The sequence below is a fragment of the Diceros bicornis genome, chromosome 2, assembly GCF_020826845.1.
Source record: "Diceros bicornis minor isolate mBicDic1 chromosome 2, mDicBic1.mat.cur, whole genome shotgun sequence".
Classification (NCBI taxonomy): domain Eukaryota; kingdom Metazoa; phylum Chordata; class Mammalia; order Perissodactyla; family Rhinocerotidae; genus Diceros; species Diceros bicornis.
In genome coordinates, this window is record NC_080741.1 from 11,603,492 (window position 1) to 11,621,984 (window position 18,493).

The window sequence follows — 18,493 nt, forward strand, 5'->3', positions numbered from 1 at the left end:
GTTTCAGTTTTATTATGATGGACGTGTCTGGGCAAGAATTTCTTTGTGTTTATCCAGTTTGGGATTTGCTGAGCTTCTCAAATCTATAGATTTTATCTTTTATCCACTATGAGAAGTTTACAGTCATTTTTTTGTTCAGATAGTTTTTCTGCATTGCATTCTTTGTCCTTTGCTTCTGGGATTCAAATCACAGAAATATTAGGCCTTTTCTTACTGTCCCACAGATCCCTGAGGCTCTGTTTGTCCCCTCTCTCTCTCTCTTTTTTCCCCAGTGTTTTTTTCTCTCTCTTGTTCAGGTAGAATGAAAAAATCCAGAAAGCAACAAACAAACAAATTTCCCCACTCTCTGTCCTGTAAAGACTCCTGACTCCTGCTCCTCAGGTTGGAAAGAGAGGACTTCTTTAGAAGCTCTTCATATTTGCACCCAGTGTGCAGACCAACGTTTCACATTTTAGGCTGTCCCTGAGTCTAGGCCAGGAGATCTCAGAGAAAATAAAAAACAGGAAACTCACTGCCGGTTTGGTGGTACTTAGAGTTCCCCGGTCAGCCTGCTAGCTTATTCTTCTGAGTCCTCACATAGCTTTTCTGTGCATTCCATCTTGGATTCTTAGTTGTGTTCAGTGGGAGACACAGAGTGAAGTCTGCTTACTCCAAAGGATTTTTCATCAATAAGCTCATTTGGAAACAGTTTAAGTGGAAGATTATTTAGAGAAATTCTTCAAGCAGGGATAGAATACCCAGTGAAGAATGTGAATAAACTAGATTTCTTTTTTTTTTCCATTTCTTTGTCTGTTTCCAAAAACTTTCCTCAAACCAGCCATCTAGTATGTTTTCCAAATCTTGATTTTAAAATTCAGACATTTGGACGTGATTTTTTTTAAAGTATTGATTTCAAAACCAATATTTTTCTTTTTATTATTAGTTTTTGAAGAGAGATATTTTGATGTGTTATCTGGACATTTTGACCAAATGAATGTGACTTTTGGATCTGATAACTGTCATTTTGAGTAGAATTGGTAATTATTATTGAGTGATCCTCATTAACTTGAGTTTTAACATAGGTGCTCCTTAAACAACTTCTTTAATCAATTATTCAGTATAAGAATAATGAAACATATAATAAAGTAAAACCAACTTAATTAAGGCTGTATAAAGCCAGCAATATTTATTATGACTGATTCCTGAGCTTTGTCATCTGGTCTATGCTGTCTGTCCTCCATGTTCATTCAGGAGTTGCTTCATTCAAGGATATCCAAATGGCCATTAAAAAGGGTTTCAACTTCATTAGTCAGCAGAGAAATATAAAATCAAACCATGGTGCGATACCATCAAAAAAGCTAAAATGAAAAACATAGTATCAATTATTGGCAAGAATATGGGGTAACTAGAACTCTGATACTGCTGGCAGGAGCCTTAAATTGGTATAACCATGTTGGAAAATGATTTGGCAGTATCTTCTAAAGTTAGTCCTAAATGTGAAGAACCTAGGACTAGCAATTCCGTCTCCTGATATATGACAAACAGAAATGTACACATACGTTTGCTAAAAAGAATGTACAGGAGTGTTCCAAGTGGTCTATTTATATGAGCCAAAAACTGGAAACTACCCAAATGCATATCAGCTGTAGACCAGTTTGATAAATTGTGTATATTCACACAATGGAATACTATACAGAGGTGAGAATGAATGAAGTACAGCTGCTTGTAACCACATGAATAAATCTCACAAGCATGATGTTCAATAGAAGAAGCTTATGTCTTGACCTGGATGTTGGCTACCTGGGCGTATTCACATGTGAACATTCATTCCTCTATACACTTAGGATTTGTGCAGTTTTCTGTATATATATTATATACTTCAGTAAAAAAGTATATTAGATGAATCAGGTCTTGATTTGCTTGTTTTTTAAAGATTGACTTTAATGTATCTATTTGTTACTGGCCTCTTATTGATCTTGTTAGATGGAGCGGTTTCTCAGTTGATACTGAGAAAACTAGGATGGGTGTTATACTCAGGAGAATAATTTTTTTAATGCCAAAAACCATAGAGAATTGATTTTTAAATGGTTCAGATATCTTCAAAGTAAAAAGTGAAGCCTGTTGCGTACAGAGCCTATCTTAAGGACCCTGTGTCTCCCTTGCTGTTTCCATGAACCAGTGCAGCATGAGAACCCAGATGGCAGCAGAGCAGACTGGCGTTTGTGTTGACCCTTTTCACTGAGGGGACTTTCACATTATCTTCATAATAAAGGTGGATGCAGCTAACTGCTAGTCACGTAACACAATTCTGTTTGTCCCTCCCAACCCCTTCGTTTTGTTTTAGGGGTTTTTTGTTGTTTGTTTGTTTGTGTTTGTTTTTGCAGATCTTTTCACAGATGCTGCTGAGACTGAAAAAATGGCCAAAAGTTTGGAAGATTCTGAAGGAGTTTATTTTGTTCCATCTTTTAGTGGATTGCAGGTATTTTTTTTAAAGTTAATGGCAATTACAGACATTTCTCTCCTCATACCCACACTCACAATTGTGTATCTGCCACTCACTTACCTGAAAATTTGGGTATTGAACAGATCTAAGGGGAAGGGACATTCTAGGGCCGAGAGCCGTGCTTTGACCTAGTGTGCATTCCACGGAGAGCAGAGCAAATTCAGCTGGCTTCTGCTCAGAACTCCGTCCCTGTGGAAACTAAAAGTTGGCAGGTTTATCATAGAACTTTTACAGAAGACCTAGGATTACTTTATCATGATCAAAAATAGCCATTTCTCAGTGGTGGAAAAATATATCAGTAAATTGGCATTCTTTACTTAGAGGAAGCATACCATTGAGAATTAGAAAAATAATGTTAAGGCACACATGTACGCATATATGAGTGTGTATGTTTTGCAGTTATTTATTTATAAGTTCCATTAACTTCTAAAAAATCAAAATTTCTTTTGGTTAACTGTTGTGGTGGCATATTGGTCACTTTGCCTAATAAAAAAATGAACCCAGGGGCTGGCCCGGTGGCGCAAGCGGTTAAGTGCGCGCGCTCCGCTGCGGCGGCCCGGGGTTCGCTGGTTCGGATCCCGGGCGCGCACCGACGCACTGCTTGGTAAGCCATGCTGTGGCGGCGTCCCATATAAAGTGGAGGAAGATGGGCACCGATGTTAGCCCAGGGCCGTCTTCCTCAGCAAAAAAGGAGGAGGATTGGCGGATGTTAGCTCAGGGCTGATCTCCTCACAAAAAAAAAAAAAAAAAATGAACCCAGTAAAAGGCTTGATTTTGTAACATTTAACTTTATGTTTAATTGAAAGATCTGTGATGCTGCCTCTAATTTTAACGTGTTGTGAGAAAGACTTTTCAAAAACTGTTTTCGGGTATATTATTATTAACAAAATTCCTTTTTTTTTGGAATGCTTATACTGGTCCTTTTAATCCTCCTCTAAATATTTTTTCTGTTCAAAAAATAAAAATTTTTGAGCCAGCCCTCATGGGCTGTGGTTCCACACTGGGCACAGAACCACACCACTCGTCTGTCAGTAGCCATGCTGTGGCGGTGGCTCACACAGAAGAACCAGAAGAACTTACAAGTATACACAACTACGTACTGGGGCTTTGGGGGCGGAAAAAGGAAGAAAAAGGGAGGAAGATTGGCAACAGATGTTAGCTTAGGGCAAATTTTCTCCTGCCAAAAAAAAAATTTTTTCCTTGCTTCTAGTCCATCCCATACTCAGGCAATCAGTTTCAAAAAGTCCAAAATTTGAAAATTTGTGTAATGTAGAAGCTTGTGAAAAAGAATTAGATCAAGTGTTTTAAATCTCTAAAAATATAATATTTCCAAGCTAGATTATTAAAGGAGCATTATTTTAATTTCTGTAATAATTTCCTTGTATATACTTATCCTAAAGGACTAAAAGTTTATAAACTACGTACATTGCATTGTATCCTCTTCAGGGTGATGTGAGGCAATTAAATAGCATCCATGATAGGACAAGGGGTGAGGCATATTTGTCTGATCGAGGTTTCAGGCGGATGTTAGATGAATAGTTGTCATCAGCAAAAGTAGGATTTAATTAGGCTAATATGTATTCTTCCCTTTTTGAAAAATGTGCTGAGGGACTTAGTAGTGACTGTATCTTGGCAACTCTGCCTTTAACTTCTCCATCAATTCATATGCTTGTAAAAGTAATATAAAATATAAAAAAAAAAAAAGTATTGCTAAAGCCCTGAAGATTAGAGAAAACTATCACAGATGTAGTTTTTAACTTCCTATTGATAACAAAATGTCCCTGTCCTGCCATGATTGTAACCTGGCAATATGTTGGGGTCAGGCGCGGGGAGGATTGTAGGCCAAATATTTCCCGGTGTAAAATGAAACTCTTAACTGGAAACCGAAAGTAAATTCATACAACAATAGTGTGTTGATACAAAGCTGTTTGGAAAAGAGGAGGGAGATCACCTTAAGTTGCCTATGTTGACAACTAGAGAAAATGAGGGAGGGGAGAATGGAAGGAATGAAGGGAGGGAGGGTCAAGTATCTGTGACGCGGCCTTTAATTTTAGAATATCGTTTCAGCTGTAGATAATGGGGGGCAGGATATTAAAGGCTCCTAATAGCCTCAATTTCTCAAGGGAGTCTGCTGAGAAAGGAGCATTGGAGGAACCTTGAGTGGGAAAGTCTGGGATACCCGCTTCAGGGAATGGCAGAAGGGGTGGGCTGGAGCATGGGGGACGTACACTGGAGGTGGCATCAATTGATACAGCCATTGTGGCTTTGCTCTACAGGGCTGTGGTTTGGGGAGGGCGATGCTAACGTAAAGTATCCATGACAGATCTGGGAGGCAAGACTCAGTGGTCGTCTACTTGACGTTAAAATTACTGTGATGCTGGCAGTGGTAGGATGGATGGGACTGTAAGCAAGTGCCAGTCTTTAGAGGATGAGGGGTCATGCTGCAATGAGGGTTCTTAGGTTTGCAAGGAACAGGCTTGCTTAAGCTGCCCCTGAGGGAGCTGGTGGTTCACATCCTCCTGAGGACTGGGATTGCGAAGGAGGCGACAACTAACTGCAGTTGTTGCTGTTCTTCTTTGCAGTTTCTGCTTCTCTGAGTCTGCTTTTCCCTTCTCATTACCAGCTTTGCTCTGTGTCCTTTCTTCCTCATAACTTCTACTTAATCGTCAGTATCTTCCTTATACTTTCTGCTTCTTCACAATTTGGAAATACGCACAACCTTCTTCCACCTCGTGCACCCTTTTGACTTTAGTTCCCTCTGTCGATGGTCTTTTTCTCAGTGTTTCCTAGTCCATATTTCCAAGGGAGGGAATCTGATTGGACAACTGTGTCTTTTCAAGCTTTGGAGACTTTGAGTCGGTTGTGTTCGCCCCACAGGTGTGGTGGTAGCTGTGGGACTAGGGTATGAGACATGGCTGCGTTAGACAACAGGGTCTGTGGATTCAAGCGGTTTCCTTAGAAGGAGATCTGGCCAGTAAGTACTGTGAATGCTGTCTCTCGTTCTGAGTTCCTAGGATGTCTGAGTGGTGAAAAGGTGAAGGGAGACGTAGCACGATGTTGATGTGGCCCTAAGCAAACATGGGGGAAGGGCAATGTCTCTACCAGTAGGTGCATAGTGGCCTAGAGTGGTCATGGGAAGTTAGTGCAGAGTCCTCTGGTTCCTGTGGCATGGAAGCCTGAGACCCCTCCACTGAATAGCTGCAACTAAAGCCATTTGCCCAGCGCAGGGCCAGTTTGTTACAGCAGGTACAACATAAGTGGAGGGAACTTCTCAGAATGGTTAAGGGTTAGGGGAATTTTTTTACAATAAAAGGAAGAGTTCAGAAGGCACAGTGAAAGTGTTATGAAGAAAGTCAGTAGTGGTGGGGAGGGTTTGGGTAAGAAATAATAATAACAATTGTAGTGGCAGTCAACCTGTGAATTCTTACTGTGTGTCAGGCATGGTCCTAAATTCTTTACATGCATTATCTCATTTTATCGTCAGTTAACTCAACAAGGTGGAAGATACTCTTATCATCCCATTCGGAAGATGAGGAAACTGAGAGTTAGAGCTGTTAAATCACTTGCCCAGTGTCACACAGCTAGTGAGGAGCAGAGCTGGTTTTAGGAGCTAGGTGTTCTGACTCCGGAGTCCAGGTTCTGAACCACTCTGCCATCCTGTTTCATGGTATGGCGTAAAATATGACAACAGGAATGCACAGTAGATGCCAGGGGAACTGGTGTTTAGGGTCTGGGTTGACAAGGACAAGAGGCATGCTGGCATTAACCATCCTGCAGGTCCCCAGCAGATTAGGCCGAGATCCCAGTGGTGGCAAGGGCCTGCTGAGGCAGGTAGTCTGTGCCTTGGGCAGGAGTCTGCTAGTTTTGCTCAGGGCTCCAAACACAACTTTGCTGAGTCCTACTGTTCCTAGTGAGTTGATGGGCTGGCAGGCTTGCTTATGGGATTGGCAGTGACAGATTAGAGGTGGTGCTGGAGGCTGTCTGCCCTGGCGAGGTGTGCCCAGGCCCTTTAAAGGACCTTCCCAGTGTTTTTCCTATCATATCATCCCCAAGACAGACTTGCTTGGATTAACCAATGCAGGGACGTCGTAACCTATGAAGAAATTTCTAGGTTTCTATGGAATTTATTACCTCTCAAATTGGCCTATTATTAATAATAAATTGTGTGCATAGCTTTTTGCACAAAAGTAATTTCACGCCAAGCATACCAATATTTTATGTGGTATATTAGAAGAAGTAATTTTTATGCAGAAAAAACATAGCATAGTACCAGGGACTGCTGAACTAGCTGAATCTGACCTATCTTTGTTTTACAGTATTACGTCATCTGATATAGACCAGATTTACTGTATATATCAGCTTTTACTGACTGAATCACCAAAAGATGTTAATAAGTTTGAAAAATTATCAAGATAAAATCATAGTAGGGCCGGCCCCGTGGCTTAGCAGTTAAGTGCGCACGCTCCGCTGCTGGCGCCCCGGGTTCGGATCCCGGGCGCACACCGATGCATCGCTTCTCTGGCCACGCTGAGGCCGCGTCCCACATACAGCAACTAGAAGGATGTGCAACTATGACATACAACTATCTACTGGGGCTTTGGGGGAACAAAAAAAATAAAATTAAAAAAAAAATCATAGTAGGAGGAAAATCAGAGCTACAGTGAAGATAAGATGTAATGTAGAATTTCTTCAGTTAAGTAATCAGGAGAAGTATTGTTTGTTCGTTGATTCAATAAATGGATATTGATCCCCTCTGGGGACCAGATACAGTGCTAGGCCCTGGAGACACACAGTGAGCATGTTGCATGACTTTCCACCTACGACACTTATAGTGTAGCAGGGAAGATGGAGTGTCAACAAGCAATCACACAAATATATTTGATTCTAAACTGAGGTACATGATGTGATGAGAAGTTATAGGGTTCCATAAAAACATATAATGGGGGATCTGTCCAGTCTCTGGGGTCAGAAGTTTTCCCAGAGGCACCTGAGCCAAGATTTGGAGGGGGAGCAGGGTCAACTAGGGGAAGGGGTGGTAGAAAGCTTCCAGGTAAAGAGATGAGGCATCCAGGCCCTGAGGGTAGAAGGTGCCTAGGTCTGGGGACCATCATTTCCCCACAGCACTAGCATGTCTCCCTGTCATGACCTTATGTAGGTGTGTTGGAACTGTCTCTTTCCTTGTGAGGCTGCGAGCTCTGGCAGGGAGCTTTGTTTTTCATCTTCTTGTCCCAGAATTATCTTGCATTTCTGGGGCCGCAAAAATGAATACAAACTTCATCTGATGAAAACATAATTCTAGCTCAAGATTTTGGCTCCTTTAAAGACAGATGTTAGGCTGATTTTAGGCAATAAGACTTTTAAGTAGCTAAGAAATAGAAGAGTTTAGTTTGAATGTCTGACAACATATTGGGTATAAGTTATGACACGGAAAAACATTTTTTTGCACTATCGTTTTTTATCTTAAGTCGAACTTACATCCTCAAAAAGCCACTCTACATAGTAAACAATTTTAGTGTAAAAACTTTACATTTGGAGAAGAGGGGAAATACTAGGATTGCTTTTCGTTGTCCTCATTTATAAAGCTAGGCATTTAATAAAATTTTTTGCTCATGGCCGGCCCAGTGGCTTAGCGGTTAAGTGCGCGTGCTCCGCTGCTGGCGCCCCGGGTTCGGATCCCGGGCGCGGACCCACCCACCGCTTCTCCGGCCATGCTGGGGCCGCGTCCCACATACAGCAACTAGAAGGATGTGCAACTATGACATACAACTATCTACTGGGGCTTTGGGGGAAAAAAAAAGGAGGAGGATTGGCAATAGATGTTAGCTCAGAGCCGGTCTTCCTCAGCAAAAAGAGGAGGATTAGCACAGATGTTAGCTCAGGGCTGATCTCCCTCACGAAAAAAAAAAAAGAAAAAAAAATTTTTTGCTCAGTGCCCTTTTCTTGGTATGAGCTCACAGAGGAGGTCCAGCTAAGTCCAGTATCTGAATACAAACTTCATCTAATAGTTAACATGTTAACATGTTTTAGGCTGTCATTTATTTTAAAACTACTTAACTCTAAATAAGTACTTTTTTCCTAACATGGCTATGTTTTTATTGTATAATATGTCTTCAACTCTATAGACATAATTTAGAACAATAATAATATATTCTTACTATCTCTCACTTTAGGCTCCATTAAATGACCCCTGTGCATGTGCCTCTTTTATGGGTTTGAAGCCTTCCACCAGTAAATACCATCTTGTACGAGCAATATTGGAGTCAATAGCTTTCAGGTACCAAAACCTGCCCTAAACTCCCCCTTCCCCATACAGTATTGCCATTTCCTTATATTAATTTCTACTAAACTAAATTAAGAAATTTCTTAATTTTAGCTCAGTGTTTTTACCTTTATTTTGATTGATACTGTGTATGATATAATCTGTTCTTATTGCTAATTTCCTTAGCATCTCTTATTTTTTTAGTACTTAATAGTACCAATACCACTTATATTTGATATGTGAAAACTGAATGGTTTTTAAAAATATCCAATTTCTTAAGTATAAAAGATTCAAAATTTGGACTTTCAAATATTTTTGTATTTTTATTCAGGAAGGAGAATTCTAACTATTAATGCTTCTGTTATACTCAAAGATTGAATCATCAAAATTATCCTTTATATATATTTCCCTGTGGTCTTTTTGTTATGGGGCAGGTGTAGCTTATTAAAATTAAGAGGCAGATGGGCACAGGTGTTAGCTCAAGGCTAATCTTCCTCAGCAAAAAGAGGAACATTGGCAACAGATGTTAGCTTAGGGCCAATCTTCCTCGCAAAAAAAAAATTAAATTAAATTAAGAATGTGGCTGTCATAAATGTGGAAAATTTGTAATGTTTAAAATAAAATTTTCTGTGATTATGAAATGATTACTTTTATATTTGATGAATTGTATTAGATGTTATTTATGGTATATCATCTTAATATCTCTCTATTAAATGGATGCTTGCTTTAAATTTTTATTTCTAGGAATAGAAATAGGTTAAATTTAGTCCTAAAATAAAAATTATGCTCTTTTGTATCAAGGTAAAAAGCTCAAGCCCTGAGCCTATTGTTTATTTGAGCATCTGTTAACAACTTCCAGTTAGCGTAATTTATATTTCTTTAATACTTTCTTTTGCATATTTTATAAATCATGTAACTAAAACCACACTTTTTATTTTTCTAGATTGGAGAAAAATAGAGAATTATCATGATATGAATTTCCTCTAAATAATCTTGTTTTTTTAACTAGAAACAAACAGTTATATGAGTTGATGCAGAAAGAGATCCATATTCCCGTAACAAAAATCCGGTATGTAAACTATGTTTCTAACAGATTTAATTAGAAATTAGAAGTAAGTAGTAGCTACTATTAGTATTTTCATCATTATAATTATCCAGGATTTCAAAAAAGAACTTATACCTAGCTTCTTTGCAACAAAATTCTTGGTCATAGGAATTTGGAAAAGAAAGGAAAGCTAATTTTGGATTTATGGAGAATATAGCACACTACGGAATTTGGGAGGATCTTAACACCCATATATGTATTATAAAGACTTTTAAAATCTCTTTTTTGGGTGTGTGGATATCCTTTTGGCATGGAAGCATCAAATTTTGTTTGCTGGAATGTCTAAATGAGTTTTTATGTTGGCTTAGTTCACTTGGCCTGTTTTCAACTAGTCCCAGGACAAACAGGGCAAGTGGGAAAATTGATGGCAGGAATAAGGAAAAATGTTTAAAGATTACCTAGTAATGTCCTCTATCTTCAGGTCAATACTAAGTGATATAATTTTGGAATTAAAGAATTAAACTTAAAAAATAAAATCAAGGATCTGAAAAAATATGTGGGAGCCAGCCCTGATGGCCGAGTGGTTAAAGTTCAGCGCACTCCACTTTAGTGGCCTGGGTTCGGTTCCACACTACTCAGGACCACACTACTCGGCTGTCAGTAGCCATGCTGTGGCGGCAGCTCACATAGAAGAACTAGAAGGACTTACAATTAGAATATACAAGTATGCACTGGGGCTTTTGGGAGGGGAAAAAAAAAAGAGGAAGATTGGCAACAGATGTTAGCTCAGGGCGAATCTTTCCCAGCAAATAACAAAACATGTGGCCCATTTAGAAAGATTTTGTAATGACGTTGTGCTTTTGTTGCAGTAATTCATCTCACATCTCTTGCTCCCCTCAGGGCAGATGGAGGAGTCTGCAAGAACAGTTTTGTCATGCAGATGACAGCAGACCTGATTAATGAGAGTATAGACAGACCCGTCCATGTTGACATGTCGTGCCTCGGTGCAGCTTCTCTAGCTGGCCTTGCTGTTGGTATGTGTGGATTTTATAACAAGAGCTTTCTTGCAAACTGTTTCTTCCAGATAGCATTTCTCCTCCCAAATCACAAAATTATAGAGAGGGTCTGGAAAGCCTTAGTGTCCGTTTGAGCTCCATACACGTCTGCATATTGCTCACAAAATGCTCCTGTGACCTCTGTGGGTGGGTCCGTTTGCACCTCCTTACTTCACTCCTTCAGTCAGAAGTATGAGGCAAGGACAGTTCATTCTCAGCTGCTTTGGTCTTTAGCAAGGAAGGGTCTCTGGGTAAACTTTCTTTCTTTTTTTTTTTTTTTTTGGAGTTTGATGGCTGTAAGTTAATGAGCTTAGTTTTTTTTTTTTCCTCATTTTTTGTTTATTGCAGTAACATTGGTTTATAACATTGTACAAATTTCAGGTGTACATCATTATACTTCTATTTCTGCATAGATTACATCATGTTCACCACCAAAATACTAATTACAACCCATCACCACACACATGTACCGAATTATCCCTTTCACCCTGCTCCCTCCCCCCTTCCCCTCTGGTAACCACCAATCCAATCTCTGTCTCTATGTGTTTGTTTATTGTTGAATGGACATTGAGGGTATAATGCAAAGTGAAATAAGAGGGAGAAGGTCAAATACCGTATGATTTCCTTCATTAAGTAGTAGATAATAACAACAATAAACAAACACATAGAGACAGAGATGGGTAAACTTTCTGAGTAGATAGGCTTGTCTTTGGCATTAACCACTCCATTTTATTTATTGAACAACTTGTGTTGAGTACGCTGCTATATGACAGTCACTGCTGGGAATAAAGAGTTTAAAAGACATAGTCCCTGCTGTGGGAGTCTCTGGTGGGTGCAGTCAGACAGGTCAACCAGTTATTAAACTTGGTCTGATAAACGCAGTGAACAGCCATAGTATTGAGCAAGAGGTATAGGCTTCCCAGAGGAGGCAACATATAGCTCAGTTTTGAATGAGTTAGCAGACAGCCGGATGAGGAGAGGATAAGAGGTGAGTGATCCAGTAGAGAAGGCAGCTCGTGCAAAGGTACTGGCCCATTGCGGGGAGTGCTGATAACGGGGGTGCCAGAGAAGAGGCTGGAGAGGTGTGTAGAGGTCCAGTGGTAGTGGACTCCTCATAAAGAGGACTTTGGACTTGATCTTGAAGGCATTGGAAAGCCACTGAAGAATTTTAAGCAGGGGAGGGACATGGACAGATCTACATTTGAACAGATCACTTTGGCAATTAGTGAAAGGATTAGTTGGCAGGGCTAAAGAATGGAAGTAGGGAGGCCAATTAGGGGGCCCCCTAGGAAGTAGGATGATGCTTTGGGACACTGGGATTATTTTAATGTGATATGTAGAAGAGTGTGCAAAACAGGATATTTTACAGTTAAAAGTTTTAGGCTAATATTTAGCATGTTAAAGTTACAAATCCAAAAAGCGTGAAATCTTGGTAAGTTCAATTTAAACTTTATTCTACTAAAAATCTGTTAATTTAAAATAAAAATAATACACTTGCTTCCATTTGTTCATTGATTAGTGTTTGATTAATTCAAGTTGAAGAAAATAAGTTTCTTTTAAATAATTTCTATTTACATATTTAGTTAAATTCCTTTGTATATTTCAACTCTTATAAATGTAATATAGTTGATTTTCTTTTTGATAATTTCACATGCCTAACTGAGCAAATTTCTAACTGTAACAAGGAAAACCTCAAGTGCTTAAACAACTCTTGCAAAGTGAATAAATTAGTCTTGTAATTACAGTGAATCATTCTCATAAACATTCTAATATTATTTATAAGGTTAATCAAATTCTTCTACACTTTTCACCTTATAAAACTAAATATGTGAGATTCTTTTGACATTTACAATACTTTAAATAACAAACACAGGCAGATTATTCTTACGTATAACATGGTAGCTTGAGTTTTATCTACTTCATTATACCTATATTTAATTTCAAACCTTTCAATACAAAGATGCTTCCCTAACTACAAGGAGCAGTGTCACCTTCTCAGAAAAGCTAAGATATCTGGTTGGATTGCTTCTCTCTCAGAAATTTGAGACCTGAAGCCTATGCACATTGTCTGTATTTTCGAAATTCACCCAGAAACTGGGGTCTATTTGATACATATTTAATAAAATGACTTTTAAAAATATACATGTATGTCTTAAAGTGTAAATAAATTCTGGAAATAAGGATTTTAAGAACATATTTATTTTCATGACTAGATTTATCTAACTGTAGTATACTAATAAAAACTATTTTTAGTCTTTTTAAAACTTCTATAAATTAATTAATATATTTAAATATAGATAGTCTAAAATGCTGACTTTGTAAATAGAAAGAATGTGACCTGACAGAAAATTTTAGAAGGAAGAATTTTATGTCACCTTTATTGGTAAGAGAAAATGTATGTCACAAAGACTTATCGACTACGTTAGTACTTCAGAGTGGGTGAGATGTATCACGTGTATTAACAAGACACCTCTACCATTTCAGACTACTTATGATCACACTTATGAGTGTGTTTTCTTGCTGCTTTTTATTTTAAGTCACATGATCCTCTTTGTAAAGAACAATATATGCCAGAGCTACAATATTATCTTGAACAAGAATTTAAATAACTTGTTTGAAATGCAGTAATTTGAAAAAGAAACTATTATATTAATTCTCAACTTTGAATTTTATGCATATCCCAGGGAGTTGCCTCTTTCCTCAAGATATATGACAAAAATCTTAATTTATCTTTGGTTTTTTTAGTTGTAAAAAAATGAAATATACTATTTCTCACTTTTTTTTTTCTTAGTAGCAAGTCATGAAATGAAATGATGACAGGGTGTGGTTGCTCTAGAAATGATTCACGCCCTGCCACACACAAATAAAGCTGATCATTAGAGACCAAAAGATTTTAAAATCCTGATGTATTTATTCTCAGGGATAGTCAATCTAACAAAATTAAAAAGCAACAAAATATTTTGGATTGTGTTTTAAAATAATAGCTGTTTCCCTTTGCACCAATTCACTTAGTTTTATAGATAAACTTTATGGACTCATTATTTGCCTTAAAATTTGAGAATAATTTTTTCATCTGTAGGGTTTTGGACTGACAAGGAAGAACTAAAGAAACTGAGGCAGAGTGAAATGGTTTTCAAGCCACAGAAGAAATGGCAAGAATATGAAATGAGTATGGAAAACTGGGTCAAGGCAGTGAAACGCTCCATGAATTGGTATCACAAGACGTAGCACTATGCGGAAGGGCTGAAACTGGAAGTGGCCAGTTGCTGTGACACGCAGATGGGACAAAGCTCAGGGATAACCCATACAATGAGGACTGAGAGAAGATTTAAAGAGAGTTTTACACTCAGAGAGAAAAAGCATTGCTTTTTTGACACAAAACCAAAACCTCATTTTTAAAAATCCAAACCTTGGTAAGATTGTAAGGCAACAATACCTCAGAACTTTGTATCTTCTGTTTTGTAGCAAATTCCAAAGAACATTAACTGTTTCCAACCATGTTTTGATGGTTATGGGTCCTCCTCCTTTTTATACTGAGTCAGTGGTAGATGTGAACATAATGGTTTACTATCTTTGAGTTAATAGTTCTGGGTCAAGCACCATTCACATTTTGTTCCAAAATTATGTGAAAAGTATTCCTTTAATTCTTTAAAATTAAGTGGGCTACTCAAAGTCCATACAGCTAAAAAGAAAGAATAACTGAGGAAATGTGGAATTTTGAAACATTAATATTTTATATTTAAAGCCATAATTGTTCAATGTTGTATTATGTCCTTCTCAGGCTTATTTGATAGTCAGTTATTTACTTTTTTGGGCTTAAAGACACTGCCTTAATTGTTCCTTATTTAACCAAAATCTGAGCATTCTTTATGTATTGAAAAACATTGAAAAAATAATTTTAGTTAATGAAATTAAAAAAGGGTATTAATTCATAAGGAACAAGAAAAGACTATATTTTCCTTCTCAAATAGAGTTTCTTTCAAAAACTTCTAGCTAAAGCATGACATCCCATCTTTTACAAAATGCAGGAAGTAAGTATAATTCTTGCCTTTCTTCCCCTGTTCTTTTTCTTTTCAGTTGGTGAGATGCTTGCATAAATGTCTTTGTTTTTATTAAGTGCCTAATTGACAGAGCTTAATTTGAAGAAAGTGCCCTAATTTATTGGTGACGTAAGAATCGCCTTCATTGGGGTATTTTACTTGTTCAAGTATCTTTTTTATTTTTGTCCAGTCTCTTCCTCTCTGAGATACAGGCGATGGGTAGCTGACAGAGGTGATGGGAGTTCACTCATGTTAGTGACTGCTCTACGGCCACTGAGCCAGAGATCCCCAGAGAGGAGCAGGCACAGTTCTGCGTTCTCGGGCTTTCTGGATAGAAATATGAAGAGGAGTACGAGTTGTGAGTAGCTTCAGGCCAGGTGTAAAATTGTCCTAATGCAGGTGACCACCTTCCAACCTGCTCTCCTGTTATTTGCCCCGCCCTTCATTTGGGCTAGGTTCCTTTTGATTTGCAGCAATAATGAATTTATTTCCCTCTTGGTCAGGCTTTATCACATAACATCCTACTGTTATAGAGCTAGCTGTTAAATAATAACGTAATTGAAGTGACTATTACAGAGACTGTTATTGTTGCTGTTGTATATGTCCATTTCAGAGACAGTTAGAGATGAGAACTGGGGGTCAAATTGCATTTCTGCAAATTCCACTTCAGTGAACTTTAAGTGTCCTCTTAAATTATTAAGATTTTTTGATGGAGTCATTATAGTAAATATATAGTATCATTAACTCCATTAATTAAGATTTGGGAATATTTTTAAGTGGAGGTGTTTTGTTTACTCTAGTAAGTCAGATCCCATTGTGTAGATAATATCTTATTCTTCTTTTCATTTTTCCTGTTTTTTACATCCTTTTTACAAAGCTTAGTGGCCAATTAAAGGCTTTTTTATCAAAATCATATGAAAGCTGCTGTGTTGTTTTACTATTTCTTATAGACCCTGCTTCTCAGCAGGTATGATTTCATAGGAAATAATTCTGTATTTTTTATTGATATACTGAATTATAGTATTATTAATACCTAAAAGTTTGTTAGTTCATCTCCTCTATGTTCTTCTTTCTCGTCATAAAACCACAAAGTAAATGATAAATATCTTTTAGATACTGTGGGAAAATAACTTAGCATATCTCTCATGGAATTGAGCATCTCCTCAAAAATCAGTGGCTAATTTTTTTCTTTTGTTAATCTTTATTTTTCGTATTTCTGGCTGTTTTTAGTGACACAGTTTAGTAAATCTTTTGTCAGATTTGACCTAAATCAGAAACGTGGCCACTTTTGCTTTTGTGGTTGTAGAAATAGTTGATAATCAAAAATCAATTGAGCAAAAAAAATTATCCTTTCCATCTTTCAAATTCATTTTTCAATTGTATGCTAATATTTGAAGTTTAAAACAATTTCTGTGCTAATGTATTTTACCATTATGGATCTATCAGATATTTTTAGGAGGTCTTGTAGCTATCTTATCAAGGAGAATGTTCCTGTACAATCCTTCTTAAAGTGGTACTAATTGCTTTTATACTGTAGACTTACTGATTTTTAAATTTTTTATATCCAGCCATGACATGGTTTCTCACCCTGAGCACTGTTGACATTTTGGGACAGATAATTCTCTGTTTTAGGGTGCTGTGCTGTGCATTAGAGGATATTTAGCAGCGTTGCTGACCTCTACCGCTGACCCACTAGCTACCGGTAGGATCCCCCTAGTTGTGATGGTCAAAGATGTCTCCAAACGTTGCCAAATGTCCCCTTGGAGGCAAGATCTGCCCCCAGTGGAGAAGCGCTGATACAGACTGTTAGACGAAGACTGAGTACTCAGTGACTGTGGAGCGTCTATCATACTCCTTTACTCTCTGCCTTGTTTTTACCTTAGCAAGTGATTGTTAGCAAAAAGAGGTGGTAGTATCTTAAAATAAATAGGGTTTCTACTTTGCTGGTTAATGAAGTTAAAAAAAATCTCATGTAGGTGCCAGCCCGGTAGGGTAGAAGTTCACACGCTCAACTTTGGCGGCCCAGGGTTCGCAGGCCCGGATCCTGGGCATGGACGTATGCACTGCTTACCAAGCCGTGCTGTGGCGGCATCCCACGTATAAAGTGGAGGAAGATGGGCACGGATGTTAGCCCAGGGCCAGTCTTCCTCAGCAAAAAGAGGAGGATTGGCAACAGATGTTAGCTCAGGGCTAATCTTCCTCACAAAAAAAAAATCTCATGTTGTAATTATCTTCTGCTGTTAGTATCCACCCACCCCCATCCCCACCCCTGCATCCTCTGTGCTCGCAATGAGTGGGTTCATGACTTCAGTATAGGATTAAGGCATTCTGCAGATCATCTTTGATTTGATCTGCTTTTTTGCTTGTTTTTCATCTCTGAACAGAGGAGATCACTCTCTCTTTCATCTGCCTCTGTGCAAGCCTCCACCAGACTAGAAGTTCCCTGAAAGCAGAAACCATATCTACTTCCAGAGAACTCAACTCTGTGCCTTCATATTTGGGGGAATTTTAACTTTACGTTTCTAAGTGCAACTTTTTTTGCATATACGTTTTATCCTTGATGTTGCATACATTTGTTGATAGGGAGCAGCTTGTATGCATTGCAAGTAAAATATGTTTTGTTGAATTAAGAAGGACTACTTTGTTATGAAAGCTAGAATCTTCATACTGTTGATTTAAAAATTCTTCATATGTTTATATATCTGCAAATGTCTTTGTGTAGAGATACACATCCATAAATACACAGTTATATTAACTTTCTAAGGTATAATTGAAGCCTTTCTGTTCCCAAGTTGTATGTATTTGACTGCAGATGACTAACAGATTGAATCTTAAGAACAACAAACACTCTGGTGTCAGAGGGAAGGAGTTTCAGAAATAGCGCCTTCTGCAAGGGACTTATCCTGGGGACCAGTCTTTAATTTAAAATAATCCAGTCCAGGAGTTTGGCAAGAATTTTATAATTCTTTGAGGAAAGACATAGCTGGACCCTGGGGTTCTTCAATTTTAAGTGATTCTAGAGTCATTCCAGAGAGATCCTAGAAAGCTTGAATCTACCCAAAAGGATTTTGAATACCTTTGGGAAATTTAGATCATGTTTCTCAATTAGAATGAAAATCCCCAAACACACCCTGGACCTATCTGGTCCTAGAATCGTCTTCTTGCACACCTGAAGCCAGGTTGTCTGGTTCAAACCAGTCGAAATGGATAACCCCAAAGAAGTCAAAGAGGGGATCCAGAATCACATGGGCTTTTTAAGTTTTGGAGCTTCAAAGTCATAAATATTTTGGCACCAGCATCTATTCTGAGTCACTGGCTATATTTTCACTGTATTCCTATGGGCCCATTCCTAGAGGAATGCAGGAATGATCTTGGGAGTGGGGACGATAGAGGCAGGAACCTGCAGAATCAGATATTTTGGAAATTCTCTATTATTCTATTTCCACTTTCTTTCCCTCCCTTTACTGTATATTTGGTTTATTAAAATAAAATGGCTATGTCTGTACACATATCTATGTTATTTAGAAAATATATGATACAAGGTTTCCAGTTTAAATGAGCCATATTTTCACAAGAAACTACCAAACTGTTTTCCAGAATAGTTGCACCATT

The 18,493-nt window shown here is 38.1% G+C and overlaps 1 protein-coding gene across 4 annotated transcripts in view; it reads left to right on the top strand.

Moving 5' to 3' along the window:
* Positions 1-17,541, top strand: part of GK5 (glycerol kinase 5) — a 63,944-nt gene extending 46,403 nt beyond the window's left edge. For all 4 annotated transcript variants that reach the window (XM_058551757.1, XM_058551764.1, XM_058551782.1 and 1 more), the window contains 5 exons: positions 2,364-2,458; positions 8,653-8,756; positions 9,751-9,810; positions 10,687-10,820; positions 13,921-17,541. In XM_058551757.1, coding sequence (XP_058407740.1) covers positions 2,364-2,458; positions 8,653-8,756; positions 9,751-9,810; positions 10,687-10,820; positions 13,921-14,069 — 542 coding nt within the window. In that variant the 3' untranslated portion in view covers positions 14,070-17,541. The remainder of the gene's footprint in view (positions 1-2,363; positions 2,459-8,652; positions 8,757-9,750; positions 9,811-10,686; positions 10,821-13,920) is intronic.
* The last annotated feature ends 952 nt before the right edge of the window (positions 17,542-18,493 follow it).